Genomic DNA, 21,391 nt, shown 5'->3' with positions numbered 1-21,391 from the left:
CTGTTCCTTGTGTATGGCTTACTTCCAATATTTGTAAGAGGGACCTCTCAGGGTCATTGCAAACCTACGAATTTAAAAATACCACAAAGTTTTCTTTCTGAAACTATGTTTCTATTGAAAACTGATTCACATCTCAGCATTCTGTCAGAAAAGAGTTCCCTGGTAAGCTGGCAAAACGTAAACACTCCACAATCCCTCTTGGAGTCTCGTTAACACACACAGGAGTAAAGATTTATAGAGAATTTAGTCTGTGATAGGCATTGCTCAACTGCGCCACGGGGGAGCTGTGGTGATAAGGACTGGCTGAACTCTGCTCTTATGAACATATAGTCTGGGGACTGTAGTGGGGGCAGATGATAAACGAGTAAATGAATAAACCAGAGCGTTTCACTAGAGGTGTTATGAAGACAACGTGATAAAGAGGGCGATGTGATAGGGAGTGCTCAGGCAGTCTCAGGAGAGGACGATATTAGAGCTGAGTCTGAATCACTGGACAGAGCCAACTCTTAATTTCCACCTCCCCAAAGACTCCCTGACCTCCATTTTTTTCTTATTCAATAAAATGACATTAATGTTTCCAGAAATGTTATGGGGCTGAGGACTGTAAAATAAATTCACTAAAAATTTTTTAAAAATCCAGAGTATCACTGAAAAGAAAAATTAAAAATTAAACAATGTCTCATATTTGGCACTAAAAAATGTTTTACATGTAAAATATCTGTTGGCATGTGAAGATCTGTGTTCAGGAACAGAGAGAAGGCTGGGGCTTGTGGGGATCCTGGAAAAGGAGAGGTGGCAAGAGATGGGTTCAGATGCTGGGCAGAAGCCAGATCTTATAGGGCCCTATAGGCCATGCGACCAGGGAAGATGCAAAGTATGAAAAGATTTTAAAGTAAGGAAGTGATAAGATAGAATTTACATTTTAAAACTTAATATTGTGGTTTTGTGTAGAATGGATGGTACAGGGGCAAGAATGGGTACTGTGAAATATTGGAGGACTATACTGTATGTAGTCCAGAGAGAGCTGATGGTGGCTTGGATTATGGTCGCATCAGTGGGCATAGAAAAAACATGGATGAATTTACAATGTTTTCTGGATGTAGAACTGGCAGGTTTGTGGTAGGGTGTAGAAAAATAGAAAATTAAGGTTGACTTTTAGGATTTTGGCTGAATCAAATAGCTAAAGGGTTGATCATTTTATTGAACTGGGTTAGACTAGTGTTCAACAATCCGGGTGTCTATAGCCCTTAAATCAAAATTTCTATCTTTTTGAGGTGAAATTTGGAATGCCATTTTAGACACAAAGCAGCGAGTACTGCAATAAATAACCTTTGTTTAAAAATTTACTTCTCAAATTTAATTGAAATGTAATACCTAACTTCTTTTTTAATTCATAGAACACCATTTAATAAACACTTAACTAGAATACATAATTTCTTCTCTCATATGGAGCCAGGTCAGAATCAACACTTTCTTAGGCTGTTTCAATTTCTCTTCTTTCTCATCAGAAGCACTTGCAGTTGGATTCTTTTTTCTTAATGTTAGTTTTCAGTTTAAAAACTCCAAAAGTCTATTGCTTTCTGAGCCATTCTACAAAAGTGACTAAGAATCAAGAATAATAAGGCTGTGTTTTGAAGCTGGGAGAATGCTGAGAGAGCAGCCTGCCTTACCATCCTGTAACACGCTTCCTTATATACCAGTGTCATACTGGGGACAATTAAAGTTTCACTTCAGCAGTGTGATAAATTACCATATTTTCTGAAACTAGAAGAGTTAAAACTGCAAAGACTAAATTGCCAGGTTCCTGGAGTCTACTTTGTTATATTAACCTCCTCCCACCATACATATGGAGTTGCAATTGGGCTCACTTTGAAGACAAAATTGCCTTCTTTGTACAAGGGCCAAATTAAATTCTATAATACATTTTAATAAATATATTGTTTTCAGTCTGTTTTTACATCCTGACCAGTAAATTTTGGCAACTTAGAATAGGTTAGGTAAAAAGAACCACAAATTGGATTATGTTGTGAATATTTTGGATAATAAAACTAACATTTCAGCTACTGTTCTGGGTTGAATATTCTTGATTGATTAAGTCATAGGTAGGAAAGAATAAAGGGGGAGAAAAATTTTGGATACTGGCTTTAAAGTTATTTCATTTTGTGATGGCAAAGTTGGAGAGTTCAGATTTGTATTGAGTTGGGAGTTACCCAGGGGTCTGTAAAGACTCTTTCGGGACACAAGACTGAAATGTACAAACGTCCAACTTCTGCCCAGCGTAGTAGCTCATGCCTGTTGTCCCAGAGCTTTGAGAGGCTGAGATGGAAGGACTGCTTGAGGTATAAGTTTAAGATCAGCTTGGGAAATATAGTGGGACCATGTCGCTATAAAAATAAAAAATAAAGTTAGTTGGGTATGGTATTGCGCACCTGTAGTCTCAGCTACTCAAGAGTCTGAGGTGGGAGGATGCTTGAGCCCAGGATTCCCAGGTACAATGAGATAAAATCATGCCACTGCACTCCAGCCTGGGTAACAGAGCAAGACCCTGTCTCTAAAAAAACAGAGTACAACCTCTTGCTTTGGGCATATGTTGAGAAGCAAAAATCTGTCTTCCATTTGCCATTTTATACTAAACTACATAGGAGGAAAATAAAAATGCAACATCATTTTTAAAAATTAGAATTAAAATATAAACAAATGATAATGGTAAGGCTAAGAAGGATAAAAAAAGTTGATAAGTTAAAGTTTGAATGAGAAAAAAATATTAAATGGTAAAAGCAAGCCAAGATTAATAAAGACACAATTAATTTAAAAATCTTTTAAGCTAAGAACTGAAAAAACACTGGAATAATGCTCAAAATCTAAAATGACATAAAACAAATATAATTGTCATACAACAGGCTAGAAGCCTAAGAAGATAAAATCCATCTCAATTAAAGAACAGGTTAATGAGGCAGCATTTGAGTTACAAATTACAACAAACTCATGCAAACACAACCAGGGACCTTTGAACCAAGTTCCAGCAAATGTTGAGAATCTTTCCATTCACTGTCTTCACCAGAAGGGCATCCTGCAGAGAGACTGAGGGCAGGGAATCCTCCCATGGATGCTGTAGGCCAAAATTTTAGGTTCATAGCAGACTGAAGCCTCTTGCTCTATATAACAGAAATATTTGGGTCTATCTGTTTATGAGGCCCTACTCTTAGGTGATTCTTTCTATCTTCTTAGGGTTTGTAAGAGTATGAAATATATCTGGAATCTGCAACATGGCAGCATCTCTCTGGCAGGGTTTGGGCTCCCAGGAAAGCATTTCTCAAATGCAGCTTGACGGGTGTGACACTGCTCAGCCCAACAGACTGACACAGCTTGTATGAAAGTACTTCTTCCTAGCAAAAATCTGGGAGAAGAATCCCTTTGAGTCTACGACTAAGAGAGTAGAGTTCAATAATTATAATACTCCTAGTTCATTTGACCTATTTCTTCCACAATCCCTTAATTTTAAAGTAATATATTCATATAAATCATTAAAAAATCCTCTAATTTACATCGATTTTTTACTATTCAAAGTATTTCTACCTAATTATAATAATATGTCAATCCTGTAATATAGAGGGGTAATTAATACTGACTCCATTTCATAAAAAAGGAAATTGAAAAATAGAGTATATAAATTACCCAAGTAAATATTTTAATTAAGGATTGTGACTGAACTTTAATCTACATCTTCTGAATAACAGACCACTCTTCTTCCCACTGAATCATATAATTAAATCTACTTATATATAAATATTTCAGTATATAAATGAAGACTTATTTACCAATAGAACTTTCATTTATTTTAGTCTTTAATCTGTCACCCAATTATTATCTATCCTTGTCCCCTATATTATTTATACTCTACTGCATGGAAACATATCAGATTGAGAAGTGTCCACACTAAAAACAGTAAGAACTAAACTTAAATCATTAGCTCCTCTAATATTCAACTACTGACTAGGGGAAAATATTACTATAAAGTAAAAAGCTATAAAGAAAATTAGTATAAAACTTCAGGCTTTTAGCTAAGATCTTAAGCTTTTTATGTTCCCCGAAGTGTTTAATTTTGGAAATGGTTATATAAATTTTATTTTGGATAGATATATCTATATAATTTTAATGGCAGTCATACTGGAAAATGCAACTTTCCATTACGTGCGACACTTTTCTCCTGTTAAATATTAATAAAAATCAAGGCCATTAAGGACAGAGGGTTCTAAAGTGATCAAATCGCCCTAGAGGGGGAATCACCATAAAAAGACACTTACAGCTAGACCTAATTAGCAGCTTGCCTGATGCTCACAGAAAAACTGTTATCTCTAGTTAGACCTAAACCATATCAGAAAACATCAGTAGCATACAATGACACTTAAGAGACAAAAACAAGGTCACAGTGCAACTCACAAAGTATCAAACATTCTTCTTTCTCAGCTAATATGAGTGACTGCTATTTCTTTACCAATTATGGCTGGTCTTCCCTTCACCTAGATGATTTATTAAGGTTTATTATCCAACCATAGAATTGTCACACCTTCCGAACAGCATCCAGTTCAGAACAAAGGCTGCTCGCTTCCTTAAACCCTCTGCCAAATCACTTAACAAAAGCTCAAATCCCTTAAGTATTTCAAACACTCCATTGCTGACATCCCCACAGTTCCCTATGTTAGTTTCCCCTCACTCTCAAGAGTAACAAATTCAGCTAGGTCAGCTACAGGTGTGATTCTGATGAACTTTGGTTGAAGGGCATTAATATACTACTACTAACACTTTCACAGTATTTGCTCCCTATCAGGTTCTCTACCTTACAGCATCCCACAAAGTCCTATGAAGTGGGTATTACTATTGTCCCCATTTTACAGATGAATAAACTGAAGATTAGATGAGTGACACAATTATATTAAAAGGTAAAAATCTAAATTTAAATATGTGTTCTCTTGCAGAAGTCCAAGATCACTTTGCTTCATCATATCGATGTATTATGAAATACAGACAGAAAATATCATATCGATGTATTATGAAATACAGACAGAAAATGTCCTTTAAATTTTGGGATATTAGAAATTTGGAAATGTTCATGTCAAGAAAATCCACTTAATAGTAATTTTTCTTGTTTCCACCAGGTATCTATAGAGTTGCATGGAGAGAGAAACAGGAAATAAAAGAAAATTTATTTATCCTCAAATATGTAAATTATTAATTGAGAATTGACCATTAATAAGTTAATTATCAATTAATGACTACAATGAAAATTCAGAGGAAATAGTTTGGACCACCAGAACTTTGGTGAGATAAGTAAAACAGACCACAAAGACCACCGAACACACATACACACACAAACATGCACCTTTCCATAATATTTTAATTATTAGTATAGATTACAAAAGAAGGAATAGACCACGTTATGTTTATGAGCCAGGAAATTCCTTTTGATGCTCTATGCCTCTTGCCTGTCTTGCTTCATTAGTATCAGCCCCCTGTTCTCAGACAGGGGATGCAAATTAGTAACTAACAACTCACACTAAGAAATACTATATCTTCATTTTCCTTCCTCCTTATATGGATCTCAGGCAATGGTTTTCTTTCACCTCAAAAGAAGTGGGAGGAAGTTGTGCATTGACTCAGCAAGGAATCTGATAGCATATTATCTACTTATAGGTATATATCAAACTCTGAATACATAAAAGTATTTCATTGTTTGATATAAACAATGCATGTCATTCCTACATAGTGTCTATTTCATTAGAATGGTTTCATGCAGTTTCTTAAAAACAGGAGGCTTTACAACTGTAATGCTTTAACATTATCCCACACAAAAATGTCACTGCCCATTATTACCACAGCCCTCCCCGTCAAATCCCGCAAAAGTAGTGAGTAGTGGGAGACACAGTTTGTGGTTTTACATGTTTCTTCTGTCCTCCTCTTGTCCACACTCTAGTGCAGGTCCTGATCTACATTCCTCGCTACTGATGTACCTATCATAGCTTTATTCTTTAATATGATAGCTTAGGGATATCATGTAGGATGGTTAGAAAAAATGTTGCCTGAAACCACTGAATCCTCAAGTTACCATCTTTCATTGAAGCTAGCGTATTTATATGAGGTTTTCAGAACTGCATTCAACTTTGCATATGCTTATGTCTGAATCTTCTGAATGCAAAGGAAAACTTTTGAAATCAGGGACTATATATACTTCTCAGCAGTGCCTTACATCTCATTGATAGTTGATGATGCTTTCATACCCAGTGAAAGTGCCTGAGTTTAGCTATAAGATGATGAGTCCTAAAGAGAATTTCAAATGTTTCCACCAAATAAACCTACATATTTTAAAATCATAGCGTCAATTTTTTTGGCACAGCCTGGAAACTTAAAAAAATCCTAGTTATTAGAGTTCACTTTCAGATACTAAGTTCATAGGGATACAATGTGATAAGAATTCTACATCTTTTACCATGCAACTAAATTCAAGAATGAAAATAATGGAAATCAGAAATGGCACATGATACGTTTAAGTACTCAAGGATATGCCCATATGTTCACTTATGAGAGAATATGAGCTAGTCTACATTTACAAATAATATAGTCATAATGCACAAAAATAAAGGACCTACATGAAAGAAAGCCATCTGATTTTATTGGACTTAGAGTGCTTCCAATGATAAGATAATACCACTAATATCCAAGTAGCTTAAAAACTTGTGTTACTACTTGAGTGATAAAGTTCCACAACCGTATCAACTTAAGAAAATGAGTTTTCACATCTGAACTATAACATAGCCTCTCTACTGATATCTAAGGATTTTGCTCCTAGAAAAGTTAATGGAAAGTAGACTATGAGAAACTTGGTTCACAGTATTTTAACCAATCAATGCCATTTTTATGTTTGTATTTATGAAGTCTAGCTGACATAAAAGAAGTAACACAAAAGTATTTAAAAAGTTTCTATAGTTAGTTCTTATCTTTTATTTCTCCATATTGTCTATTTCTTTGCACTTCATGGACAAATAAGAGTAAACTATATTTGATTCTATGTAAATGTTACATAGAATGAGCATTGAAAAAAATTTAAAAAAATTTAAAAAGTATAAACTTTTCCAAATCTTTGTTGAAAGCACAAGGCATCACTACATATGTTTGTGTCTGCCTGCCTGTGTGTTTATAGAGAGAGAAATAAGACAGAATGTTACTGGTCTCATAAATAGATTTTCTAGTGCTGGTTAACAAATAAGTAATCATGGTTTTGACCGTCTAATATTCATAATTGTATGAATATTAACTCATAAGTTACATTCATAATTCACAGAATTCATAAAATTTTAGGAAATATTTATATTAGTAAAATAATATAATTATAATTATTTGCCTTCATCTTTAATTCTAGTCATTAAGTACAGGAACCTAGTAGTCCTTCTCTGAAGGGAACAATTAAGTTTGTTAGATGACTTTTGCATATCTACACATTGGATTGTTTTTCATATTCTTCATGTTTCATATATTTAAAACTTCCAGAAGGACTTTGAAGCATTGCTTCATAGGTCAGGACATTAACTTGAGGGTATTTAAAGGGTCAGTGGGACTGAGGGTAAGTTGCAGGATATGTTTGGAGGACAACAGTACTGGGATCCCAGCTATGTTGCTTGGATGCAGAATATGTGACTAAATGGGCTAATGAGAAAATCTCCCCAAGAAGAGAGCGATTACTTATATTGATCTTTGCCATCTTAGCCTTTGCAATTCTCCATTCATGTCTATCTCTTTCTTTAAAATGTGTCTTTGCTAACCCTGAGAGATTATATCATCTATGTGTGTGTATTTTCTCCTATAACTTGTAAGTCCTTTGAAGCTGGACATTATTCTTATTTATTTTGTAGGAATTTGTTTGATGTTTGAATAAACTAAATGGCAGCATTGTGAAGGCTTCCCTCTAGCATAATGGGTGAAATTAATTATGAAGGATAGATAAAATAGAATAGAAACATTTTAAAGGAAAGAAAAATTTAAAAATTTAAATTTAAAAGTAAAAATTTAAAAATTTAAGATAACATAAATGCACTCTAAGAACAGACTGCATAGTCTTCATAATCCCATAAAGATTGTAAATTGTTTATAATTTAGCCATTTTATGCATCTAGCAAGAGATCTAGAAAGTCTGATTCCCTAGCACATGGTCAGTGGTACATTGCCACTCCCTAATTGAATAAATGTAAGAGAATAACACAGGAAGAACTGGCTCTAAATCAGATCTCTCTAGTTTCAGTGTAAAGGCAATAATTAATCTCAAGTCTTTAGAATTCATTGTAATTTTCCCAGAAGGAAAAAGCCAGAGCAGATAAAAATCTTAGTGGAAAATATTAATATACACATTTGTAGAAATATAATAAAGGTAAATGTTGATTGACACTAAAGGACATATTCTACAATACTACATATGATAGAATCAAGAAAAGTACCCAGTTTTAGGCAAGATACAATGGAAAGGACACATTTTCCAGTGTGACTGAATGAAGGTTGTACTCTTAATATTTCTTGTGTACACTAGGAATCATATAAAAAGCACATAATACAAAGATAACCAAATGCAGAATAGGCTCACCTGGGCAAAGAGCAATATTACAAGGCTTATGATGTGTTTCAGGTCCTTCACACGGCCTTCCTCCATACTGAGGAGGTGTGCATGACCTTGTTCTTGTTCTTTGGCCTCGACCACATGTAAATGAACATAAACTCCATGGTGACCATTCCTCCCATACTCCGTGTACTGTAATAAAGCAAAGAAGCTTCAACAACAAAATCAGAGAAGTAAAATCAAAGATCATTTTCTTTATAATTAAAAAGCAAAACTCATTAAATAGACAAATGTAAAGATATTTTAAAACTCAGTTGAGATAACATTCTTATTTGTCACGAAATATAATTATTAATTTAAAAATTCGTTAAAATAATGAAAAATTGCATGTGCTTTTTTCTGCATTTGAACAGTAATTCATGTCATAAATTTTGAACCTTTCCTTGTGTTTAACGGAAATGCATCTCTCTCCCTTATGGTAAAACAGTCACAAATTATTTTTAAGTTGAAATAATATCAACTAGTAATATAGAAAACTAAATCTCTTATAACAGAGATAATCTCCTAGAGTTCAGTTTTTATTTAGATAGCCAAGGCCCAACATAATTCTCCTAACATTTATAAAATTTTGGGATTAATGACTTCTATTATATTAGAAAATTTTTAAAAATCTGAAAATTGAGAGTGCATATTAACTTTTAACATCACATTTTAGAAAATAGATTTTTTTGCCATTTAAAAATGTGGGCTTAAAGTTACCATATTTTGAATAAAAGGAATTTCAAACAGAGTATCTACTCACATAAAATATTCCTCTTTGCCCTGTTTCAAAATGAATGGAAAATACGATAATCTCTTTCTAATGACTATGAAACCAGAAGATGCTTTTCCTCCTCTAACAACTTGATAGAACTGGAAATCTACCTAATTTATATAAATTTCTAAAGAAAATAATTATGCTTAACATAAATATGAATATATCAATTCTTCAAACATATTACTACAATGAATTCACAATTGATCTTAAATAACATAATTTGTGTTCTTTCAGAATAACCACCGTGAATAAATATTGTTATATTTTGCAAAAGACCATCAAGATTCAGTATTTAGGCTGGGCGTGGTGGCTCATGCATGTAATCCCAGTGCTTTCAGAGGCCAAGGTGGGCAGATCACCTGAGGTCAGGAGTTCAAGGCCAGCCTGGCCAACATAGTGAAACACCGTCTCTACTAAAGCTACAAAAATTAGCTGGGCATGGTGTTGTGTGCCTGTAGTCCCAGCTGCTCAGGAGGCTGAGGCAGGAGAATCACTTGAATCTGGAAGGTGGAGGTTGCAGTGAAGTGAGATCATGCCATAGCACTCCAGCCTGGGCAACACAGCAAGACTCCATCTTCCAAAAAAAAATATTCAGTGTCTGATCCCTTCCCTGCATGGTCAAATCACCACTCTCATCCTAATTCTTAATACTTGAGACAATGCATAATAGCACCCTAATAGACAACATCAATAAAAAGGCATGAGAAAAAATGTGCTTTTTGGTTCAAAAGCTCCTGTCTTGATATTGGACCTCTAGTCTTGCTATACTCTTAGAAGTTCAAGAAGCCAGATGTTCTATATGACACCCACAGATATGATTAAGGAGAGTAGAAATTTACAGAGGAAAATGACCCCCCAAAAAGTTCATTTTTTTCTTTAACATTGGTAAGGGTAAGCATAGGTTCATAAAAAGTGGCAGAGGAAATATGCAAGTAAATATAATACATCTAGAATCTTTTTCATATGTATGCTTACCAAGTTGTTACTTTAGAAACACACATAGCATACCTTAATTGTGAGATACCCCATCCCCTTCTATTGGTGTTATTTATTTGCCTAAATTAGTTGTGATAGGATGTTTAAATATTGAAAAAACAGCCAATAGAAATATTCAATGTAAATCTCTTTAAGATTCTGAGAACCTTGTTGGGAAATATAGTTTTAAAATAATACGTAGGAAAAAAAAGAGGGTGACAAAAAATATGATGTTTTACTTTTTTCCCATAAAATTTTGGGAAAACCAAAGCCAATTTATATCCATTGATATATAAAAAGCGTAAGTCTATATTTAGCTCTAATAAAACTACATATATATATAAAAGATGCATATACTACCCACATATATAAATATTCATATATGTATATATGATTAATTATGGCAAAATAGTTTAAAAGTACTTGCATTAATATATTTTGGCATATTAAATGAATATTTTTATAAACTATTGCATTTATTTCAAATTACCAATATTTCTCCTAAAACAACCTTTTCTCCTCCAATTTTAAAAACCTTTTCTCCTCCTATTTTCAAAACCTTTTCTCCTACTATTTTCTCCTCCTATATAAAAAGTTAATGATGCTATGTAAAATTCATATTGCTGCTTCTGCTCATTTTCTTTTCTGTCAAATCATACTGTTCTATATTGCACAATCCCAGAAAAAAAGGAAGATGCTAAATTGGCATATTTTCCTCCATGAATCTCAAAAAATGTTGATTAACCTTGATGGCTTAGTTAAATTATGAAACTGGAATCTTCAGAAAAGTAATGTTACTTAATACTTTCTAACAGTCTTTATGGCTACATGGTAAAAGTTCATGACTCGTTCACATCGTTTTAAAAAAGATATTTTTTTCATTTGACAAGGATACAAATCATTAACAGTGTTATTTTAGATACTATTGAGTTAGTAGAAAATTATAGCACATACCACATAATGTTTATAGATGCTATTCATAAGATTAATGTTAAAGATTAGACATTTTTATTTTAATGGCAAATTGTTATATATTTTTTAATTTTGCAGCAAAACATGAGAATCTGTAAATGATCTAGTTCATTTAAAATGATCTTATAAAACCAATATATTTAAATGAAATTCATTCATTTTTATAGTTTTCCTCCTTAGCTTAGGCATTAGCTATATTATTATATGTCTTTTTGTGATAACTAGAGATGAAATGAAGAATATGCAACACACAAAATATATTCAACCATATTTTGAAATAAACATATATAAATTTTCTCATGATTTAGATTGAGCTATACATAAAATAAGTGAAAGGTTTTATTTTATTTATTTTATTTTGAGACAGAGTCTCACTCTGTCGCCCAGGCTGGAGTGCAGTGGCACGATCTCGGCTCACTGAAATCTCTGCCTCCTAGGTTCAAGTGATTCTTGTGCCTCAGCCTCCTTAGTAGCTGGGATTACAGGCGCGCAGCACCGCGTCTGGCTAATTTTTGTATTTTTAGTGGAGACGGGGTTTCACCATGTTAGCCAGGCTGGTCTCCGCTTCAGGTGATCCTCCTGCCTCCGCCTCCAGAAGTGCTGGGATGACAGGCGTGAGCCACTGCGCCTGGCCAGGTTTTATTTTTTAAGAAATAAATGAATATAAGAACTATAACATTTAGCAAAACAAAACAAAACAAAAAAAATTCAAAAGCATTCCTTAGCCTGCAGAAACTTCTGCTACAGGATTAAAATACATAGAGTACACCAGTGGCTCCCAGCCAGTGGCAGTTTTGCTCCCCAGGTGACATTTGGCAATGACTAGAGACATATTTGGTTGTCACAACTTGGGGGAAAGTAGGGGGCTACTGGCATCTAGTGAGTAAAGGCCAGGTATGCTGTTAAACATTAAAAAAATACACAGGATGAACTCCCCCAACAAAGACTTATTGGGGTCAAAATGTCAGTAGTAATGAGGTTGAGAAGCCCTGGAATAAACCATAAAATTCAACAAGGGCAATAAATTGTGCTATTGAAAGTAGCGCTCTATTTTTCTCAATTTTCTTTGTTTATGTCTATTGTTTTTTACTTTGAGTAATAAAGGCTTTTGAAGAGAGTACTATGTCAAAGCAAAAATTCTGCTAAAGGTCAAATATCTTAGGATCCATATTGAAGTAACATATTGCATAATTTAATTAAGGCAGACTTCTGAAATTTGAATATGGATGAATGGTCACTAATTTATAACACTATTGATTAGACTTTATAGTACAAATAAATATAACCTCTAATTCTATAACTCCACACATTTTGTGGAAAGTGACTTTAATATTCAATTTGTTCATTTATTGTGTCATTTTCATTAATTAAATGCTAAATACATTTGAGTGTCCAAAATGTGACAAATCAGTTACTGATTTCTGAGTTAATTTTCTTCTTAGGAATTTATTATTTTAGGAAGATATTTCTATTGTTTAAAACATTACATTTTAAAAAGTCACTTTTTGTCACTATTTTCAGGATATATTAGATTGCAAAGTAAGTACATATTTACCTGCCTAACAAATAATAACATAAAACATTTGAGCACAAAATATTTCATAACAAATACCATAACCGGACGAAAAAATTCCAATTTCTTATAGTGGGGCACGTAGTCTATATTTTTAGTTTGCTAAATTATCCTTTATGTTTGGAAAATTAAAAATAAATATACAAAACTTTTCTTATTTTCTTTACTTCAACATTCTGAACTAAAACAATGATTAAAAGATAAACTTCTTAACGGTACTATTTAATCAAATTTAGAAAGAAAAAGACTTCATACATATAAAGGTGAAGAGGAGCTAGTAATTGGTATGCAGTTCTGTAGATGTCAGGGTAAAAGGTTTGAGTCATTTATGCCTAGTGTTCCATTATTGGAACACTAAGCATGTGGGAGTTATTTATATTCTACTGCTCAAGGTCATCACCAAGATCTGATTTTTCAAATTCAAAAAATTGCAACCTCAGGCATAAATAGGGAAGAAAAACTTTAAATTAAAAATCATTAAATTATGGAATATTAGATAGCCTTCTGGACATCAGACACAGTGAAAAAGTGGGTTTGGCAGTTCTGTGTGGGAGAAGCGCTCTGATCCCATCACAGATGTTCTCTGTGAAGGCATCAATCAGTGGTCTCTGGTAGAAGGAAGGCAACTTTCATATGTTATCCTTATAAATGTGCATAACTAGTGGCTGGGAAGTAGACTCTGAATGGAAAATTTTTGAGAACACTTTTCGATCCACTCAGACTCACATTTGGAGATCCATTTGCCATAATACTATCCTTGTATGTTGAAAGGGTCTTGGCTATTCAAACACATGCTGATTAGATAAATTATATTTCAAGTACAGCATAATTCTTTACTGACATTTTTCTCATTGTCAAGGACAGAAAACTTGATCCTGGATCTCCTTATTTCAATACTGTAAGTAGGGAGCAGCTTTAAGTATTCTTCCCAGAAAACCCACTCTACCCACACCCAAATGAAAATAAGTATCTACCCTTGTGGTATGAAGATTTCATTTCTAAAACATGTTGGTCAAATGATACATAATCACAGTTAGATAGGAGGAATAAATTGAAGAGATCTATTATACCGCATGGTGACTATGGTTAATGACTATATATTGTATTCTTAAAAAATGTAAACAGAGTGGATGTTAAATGCTCTCAGCACAAAAATGATAACTATAGGCAGTAATATATTTGTTAATTAGTTAGATTTAACCATTTCACAACATATACACATATATATACCTCAAAATATCATGTTGTACAAGATAAAAGCATACATGTTACCTGCCAGTTTAAAAAATAAAATAAAATAAAATCCCCTGGTCCTTACTTCTACTTGTTTTTCTTCTGTTGCCAAATGTACCTAGAATCTGTCTGCTCTATGAATCCTGTTTTTAATCATATTTTTTCATCTTCTTCCCCCTTTCACAAACTCCTTAAACATTTTTTCTTGTGAATCTTTTTTTGTTTTTACTTCACCCTTTTTTCTTGCTCTAGTTTAATTTCCACTGAGCCTCACTGATTTTTCTTGTTCTTAGTGGCAATTATTACTCTTTTCCAGTTAATTCTGCCTTCTTTTCCTCATAGGTTTCAGTTTTCTGCCCTGCTTAGCTTTTAATTCTACTTCATCTACTGCTTCGCTACCTCCCAATTCTATTCTAAAGGGATTGCCCACCTCATTGCATCATTCCTCCACCTTCTGCCCACCACTTTCTTTACTTTTTATTTCCTCCACACTGTCCTTTTTTATTGTGATAAAAAGCATATAATGTAAAATTTACCATCTAATCAATTTTTAGTGTACAACTTGGTAGTATTACCTATATTCATAATGTTGTGAAACAGATATTCAGACTTTTTCATTTTGCAAATCTGAAACTCTACACCCATTAACACCTCTCTCAGACTGTCTTTTAATGGATCCCCTTTGCATATTCTGCTGGAAAACTGACATTATTCCTGCTCTTACTCTGTGCCACCCACTCTCTATTCTTGCTTTTAGCAACTGTGGAGTCAGCCATCTCTAGAAATGGAACTTAATGAGAAACTTTTAAGCACAAGCTAGCAGATGAAAGGCTGCCACAGTGCAAGTCACTTTCTTTACACCCATCCCCTTTTGGAGGTCCCTGGAAAGGCTGTAAATGCAAGTCCAGTGTCAACTGCAGCTGTCAATACGTTTATAGTCACCCATCCACCACATAAATGGTTAGACAAAAAGATAAATCTGGAGATTCACAACATCATGTGCTTTGAACTTCTGGAAACAAAGCCCAGAGTCCTATTATTACTTATTTTTACATGATAGTCTGTGGTCTGGGAGGGAGAAATGTCTATAATATGCATGCGTGCATCAACTGAAGAACAACATTGTGATGTAACATGGAAAATCTGACATTAAGTGGGCATGCTATTGTTATGCTTCATTTAATATTAAAGATCTCTCTCTCTCTCTTTTCATTAAGTTTCATTTAAGTTTACAAAGCAGTGGATACTTCTGATGATGAAAGTTACTTGAATGAAATAAAATACCAAAAAGTTATTTGGTCAGGGACACTCTTTTCTTTGATAGGGTCAGACAAGTGATAGAAAAACTGCTGACTGCCTGACAGACTATGTCAACCACTGCCTTAAGCCATGAATATACATTATATTTTTAATATGTAGGCAGATTACATTTTTCCTCAAGCATTCAATTGAACATTTTCACCATCTAAAACACAGAAAAGATATTTGAACCTTAAATATTATTAGAAGTAGATACACAGATTAGAAACTGATATTTGCAGTGAAGAGGGGAGTCATTTACCTAATTTGTTGACTGCTTTAAAAGCAGAAATAATCACAGACCTCTTAAAATTTTACAGTTGAATAATAACTACACTTACTCTAATCAAAATGTCTATACCCGTTTCATATGAAAATAACAAATTGTTCCAAATGCGTAGCATGACACAATTCAATAATATCCACAGTTGTAGTTGCTGCTAACACTACCTGGACAGAGGGCAGTGTTATTGCAAACCCTTGATTCTCTTAATGGGCCGCTGCAGTGTGTCCCGTAAGGTGATACACAAGTTCTGGTTCGCACCTGCGACCCTTGACCACAAGTAACTGAACATGTGCTCCACTGGGACCACTCTTCCACACCAGATTCACCTGCGTGCAAGACAACAAATAAACATGAAATACTGTCCTAAGTATTCATCTATTAAGCATTATACCAAACTGACATTATGACATGCAAGAATAATTTAAATGTAAAAATATGACCATACATCAAAAGGTACATGAAAACATTTCAGAGAAAATGAAGTTTAAAGATGAATGCATATAATGCTGATGCAAACACCAAGTTTTGCCATAACCTTATTAGCAAAATACTCTTCACAAATTACACTGTACCATGGACACTATGAAGGAACTAACCAGCATTTTTCAATATGACTAATTGTTGAAGTGATTCTCTTCAAATTAATCTAAGACTTTGTATTTTGATGGAAAAGGAAGCAAAATATATTTCTAAGCTTACTCTATGGCTTTGGTGGCAGGAATATATTGAAGTGTTCCTCCTTAGTTATTTATTGCATAACACCCTTTCTAATGCTAGATCGTGTGGAAACCTGGGAGCTCGGACGCATCTAATTTATATTGTATTGAGTACTGATATTTATAGTTTATTACTAGTGCAATTCCTACTTTTTCATACTATGATTACTGTTTATTTTGTGGTAATTTATTTAAATCCTTCTGCTAACAATTTCACCTATGATCTAGAATAGTGATTTTTTAACTCAAAATAAAGAAAAATTTCTTGATAATTTTCATTAATTTGATATGGAATTAAAATTTATTTAAAATGGAGTTCTAAAAAGCTAATGAATGTCTAAATTCATTAATTTTCTTGGAGTTAGCATCTCAATGAAACTATGTCGAATTTCTATTATTATGTCTCAAGGAGACTCAAAAGTCAAACATTTCTACGACCAATGAAATACACTTCTAATTCTATCATGGCATCATGTTCAGGATGAATTTTAAAAACTGATTTGAAAATTTGCAGTTGTTTTCTCCAAAGTCACACTGGATCATTTAGCTGCTAGCAGTTAACTACTTAAGTTAACCATTTAGTCATTGAAAAACTTTGTAGGTGAAATGTTTCTGAAAACTTTGTATCACTGATTAGTAGATCAAAGAGCACTTTAACAATATTTTATGTTTCTGTTTATAATTTGCCTTTGGAATAGAATTCAAAGGATAGAATATGATCATGTATTTGTCCATCATTTTCTAGATAGTTAGTAAATGACTTGAAAATTATTTGTGGTGCTACTCAAGGCAGCTGGTCCACAAACTAGTCCTCTAGGAAAGAAGGAGTTTGGGCCAGAATGTAATTCAACACACAGATTTTCTCAGTGAGAAATTTGTTCTAAAAATGAAATGTCAGCTGAAATAAAACCTGTGCTTGATGAAGTAGTTAGTTTTACATTCTGATGTAAACTGCTTATTCCTTTGAGAGACCATAACGGCCAGTTTGCGGACAAACACTGATCCACTAACCACACTTTGAGTAGTACCATTATGACGCATTTGCTCTTATATTGTTCTGCATCATGCACCAAGAGGCATAGATGACCATCTGTTTATAACTGGACATATATTGTAAGGGCACAGACAATAGTAACTGGGATGACAGATTACATCAAATGGGACTGCTTTTCAGTGTTGTGATCAGTGTGACTTGAAAATAATGTATAGATAACCCTTCATCAATTCAGAATTTTTTTCTTCACAAATTTATATATTGCTAATTTCATAAAAATGTCCTTGGATGACTATTTGAATAACAGTTAAAGCCATGCTTCATAATTTGTTCTTTTACATTAAAGAATACCCTATCAAGATTGAAAATCATTATTCTATAAACCAAATAGAAGGATAATAGTTAAAAAAAATCCACATATATGTATATATGTGTATGTAAATTTAGCAATAGAAAATTTAGGCAGAAGTTAGGGAAAATATAATACACTTTTTAAAATGATGTTCCAAAATGTGATGAGATTAAGTGAGGTATAAATATTATGGTTGCATGTTATTAATTAAAAGTCAGAAAATTATGAACAATGTGGATTCTATAAGTGAAATGATAAAGGTTATGAATAAAATTAGTTCTATTTTACCATAAAAGCAGTCCTTTTCCTCTTGCATTGTCATAATGACATAAAAACATAATTTAACTAAACTGAGCAGTGAATTCAGATCAAGCCCTATATTTAAATTACTTTCGTGCAAGTATTTAAACATTTGGGTTGCTTCTGAATGTATGATACTGCAATGATGGCGAACAGGCTAAGCAGTGGTGACTGGATCATGAGAGTTTGATAATGAATGCTCAGAATTGGTCTTGTCACTTTTCCTCTCTCTTCACTGATCAAAAATAAAGACAAATAAATAAATAAAACATATTGGCTTTCAGATTTTGAATTAAAATTTTGCCAGTGAAATAGTGGCCTACCTATCAAAATGATCTTCTTATAAATCAAATCCTATAGTTTCAGTGACATTTCCACTAAATACTTCTTTTTTCCATGCTGCCACTTCCTTATTTATAAAAGTATGAAGAACATTCTAGTCAAGCACATTAGGCCATTGTGAGAATAACTAATATACATTATAAGAAAGATGTTAAAAATATTCAATGACATTAAAACAGTAAAGTATAAGACAAGGTATACTGTTTTTAATATATGTATCTTTGGAGATAGTATGAACTAAAAGCTCTTTAGCCTAGCATGAAACACAAAAGGAAACTGGAAAAGCATTGCAATTAAAGTCAGAAGACCTGTGATTGATGGAAATCTACTGAATAATAGCTCTGTGACCTTGAGAAAGTCATTTTATTTCTTTGAATGTCTTCGATAAAATGAATATTATATTTACTTCAAAATCTGTGAAGATTGAGTGAGATAATATGTGAGAATGCATTTTAAATTATGAACAAAATATTAATACAAACTTTTGCTATTATCTTAAAGTCATGAAATTAGAAATTTACTTTTAATTTTATTTATTTATTCATTTATTTCCTTATTGAGACGAACTCTCACTCTATAGCCCAGGCTGAAGTGCAATGGTGTGATCTAGGCTCACCGCAACCTCTGCCTCCTTGATTCAAGAGATTCTCCTGCCTCAGCCTCCTGAGTAGCTGAGATTACAGGTGTGCGCCACCACACCCAGCTAATTTTTTGTATTTTTAGTACAGACGGGGTTTCACCATGTTGGTCAGGCTGGTCTTGAACTCCCAACCTCAGGTAATTCACCCGCCTTGTGAATGAAAAAGTGCTAGGACTGCAGGCATGAGCCACTGCACCCAGCCTAATTTTATTTTGTTTAATTTTAGATAACATGCTACATAGTCCAAATTTAGGCTATTTTCCTCACGGTAATAAAAGACTGCTTTTCTAAACATGTTTATAAATTAATTGATGACTATGATGCTTAAGCATAAGCAAATGTAACTAGAATATCTTAAGCCATCTTATTGGCATTTAATTTAGATGTCTATATTAAATATATATATTTATATGATATCATTTAATTTTATATTCCTTAACGATAAATAAAGATTGCATGATAGGCTATTAAAGCACCATCATTTATATCCAAACTATGCTACTTTATCAAATGTTACTCTTTTTAAAAAATGTTACACTCACTTTATCACCCTATAGAAAGATTGCTTTTAATTACAATCTTTTACTGATCATATTGATTGAAGAGGCCAGGTTACTCATTTTGAGAAGTAAGTCTTAAATATTAAAGTGTGATAGCTTTTGCTTTTTTCTCCATGATTAATATAAAAATATATTGTCTTTTATTATTATTTAAATGTATGTTTTTGCCTTATTCTTTGTTCTCAAATTACTGTTAACAAATTTTATATTATTTATATGTTAGTCATTTTTTTGGCTTAAAGACAAATACAGGGAAAAATTTTATAAGTAAAGCTTAATTTTTGTAAAATTTCATTGTGTGACACTTACCTGTATTTATTCAGACTACCTTAACACCTAAAGAAAGTATAATCTAGGAAAATATTTAAGGAAAAATATTCTTCTCTTTTTCACATTATAATTGTCTTCTGTTAAATTATAAATTTTAAAAATTACTTAAAATAATGTAGTTTTCCAGTTTTACATCAGTACTGAAATAGTTTAATTTTAAAGTCTTATACATGTATTTATGTTTGTCTATACTATATTTGGTTAAAATAAAATAATAAATATTTATTATTCATCATTTTGAAATTAGTAATTCCTTACTAGGAAAACACAATGTTCTTTGAAATTTGAATTTACCAAAAGGGTTTTGGTTGAAAACTGTGAATTGAACTATGTCACAGACAAATAAAAAAACTTGTACAAAAACTTTTGGCTAAATTGCATAATATTTACGAATAAACTAATCATGTTACGCTACTGGAAATTTAAAACTATCGTTTTCCATTTCACTTCCTATTGACTCCAATTTTTAGGAACTTCAGTAAACCAATGCCTGCCATCTCTTTTGCACAAATAAAATACACCTTTTTTAATCTTGCAGAAATGCCCCCATTAGATGGTGCCGACAAAGATGAGTAGTCAGCCCATGCCCGTGTGCCTTGACTTAATGTCTCTAATCTCTGCTCAGTGGTTGAGACTTTTTGCTCCCTGTAAAAGAGAGAAATACATTTAGAAATTTGGAAATTTGCCTAAACCTGTTAATGCACTTTTAGACTTGTTCAAACAAATAGTAAAAATAAAAATCAAATTTTCTTAAACAAGAAAGTGCACAAAAAGGGATCCAGATAAGCAAGTTTCTACATTTCTGTATTTGGTTGCAATATGTATCTAAAAAAAACTAAAAGTGAATCCTTGTAGAATTTATTTTAAACTTCTTCTTCTGAAAATTTGACCTCCTTACAACTCAATTAATGTATCAAAATCTTCTACTCACCCCTTATTAAGAGCAAAACTCATTAACAATATTTGCATTTTTATACTGTAGATTCAGATCTACTGTTCTAAAAAATATTATCCTAAGAACATGTGAACTGAAGGAAATGTTCATTTCTTGGGGCAATTTCATCACTATCAGTCTAAATGTCACGTCAGGAAACTGGTCATGTACTTGAAACTTCTGTATTAATGGCAAAACATTGAGATGTATACAATTTTTTAAGACATAGATAAAACTGTTAGCTTTCAATTTCCCAAAATAAAGATGACAATTGAAAATTTACATAACAAAGTTGAAACACTTTTTCTTTTAAGGATGTACTGCATGCAATGTACTCAGATGGAATTAGACCATTTATTATGATAAGAAAAAATATGAATACATATATTAGTTCAAATTCTGTAACTAAATAATGGGCATAAATTATACATACTCCAAATATTTACAGATATATTTGGAGGGAGGTTTT

The 21,391-nt window shown here is 32.8% G+C and overlaps 1 protein-coding gene across 7 annotated transcripts in view; it reads right to left on the bottom strand.

The window, feature by feature from the left end:
* ADGRB3 (adhesion G protein-coupled receptor B3) overlaps positions 1-21,391 on the bottom strand; it is a 747,209-nt gene that overhangs the window by 434,139 nt on the left and 291,679 nt on the right. For 3 of the 7 annotated variants that reach the window (XM_024248975.3, XM_054557672.2, XM_054557673.2), the window contains exons 3-4: positions 15,919-16,080; positions 8,627-8,791 (exon numbers count right to left, since the gene is read on the bottom strand). In XM_024248975.3, the coding sequence (XP_024104743.3) occupies positions 8,627-8,791; positions 15,919-16,080 (327 nt within the window). Of the gene's footprint in view, positions 1-8,626; positions 8,792-15,918; positions 16,081-20,509; positions 21,200-21,391 lie in introns of those variants that run through there. The other 4 variants (XM_054557676.2, XM_054557674.2, XM_054557675.2 and 1 more) reach the window with 3 other exon arrangements.

This window comes from Pongo abelii, chromosome 5, assembly GCF_028885655.2.
Source record: "Pongo abelii isolate AG06213 chromosome 5, NHGRI_mPonAbe1-v2.0_pri, whole genome shotgun sequence".
NCBI lineage: Eukaryota > Metazoa > Chordata > Mammalia > Primates > Hominidae > Pongo > Pongo abelii.
The sequence above is the reverse complement of the archived record's forward strand: the minus strand, read 5'-3'. Positions and strand labels throughout refer to the sequence as shown.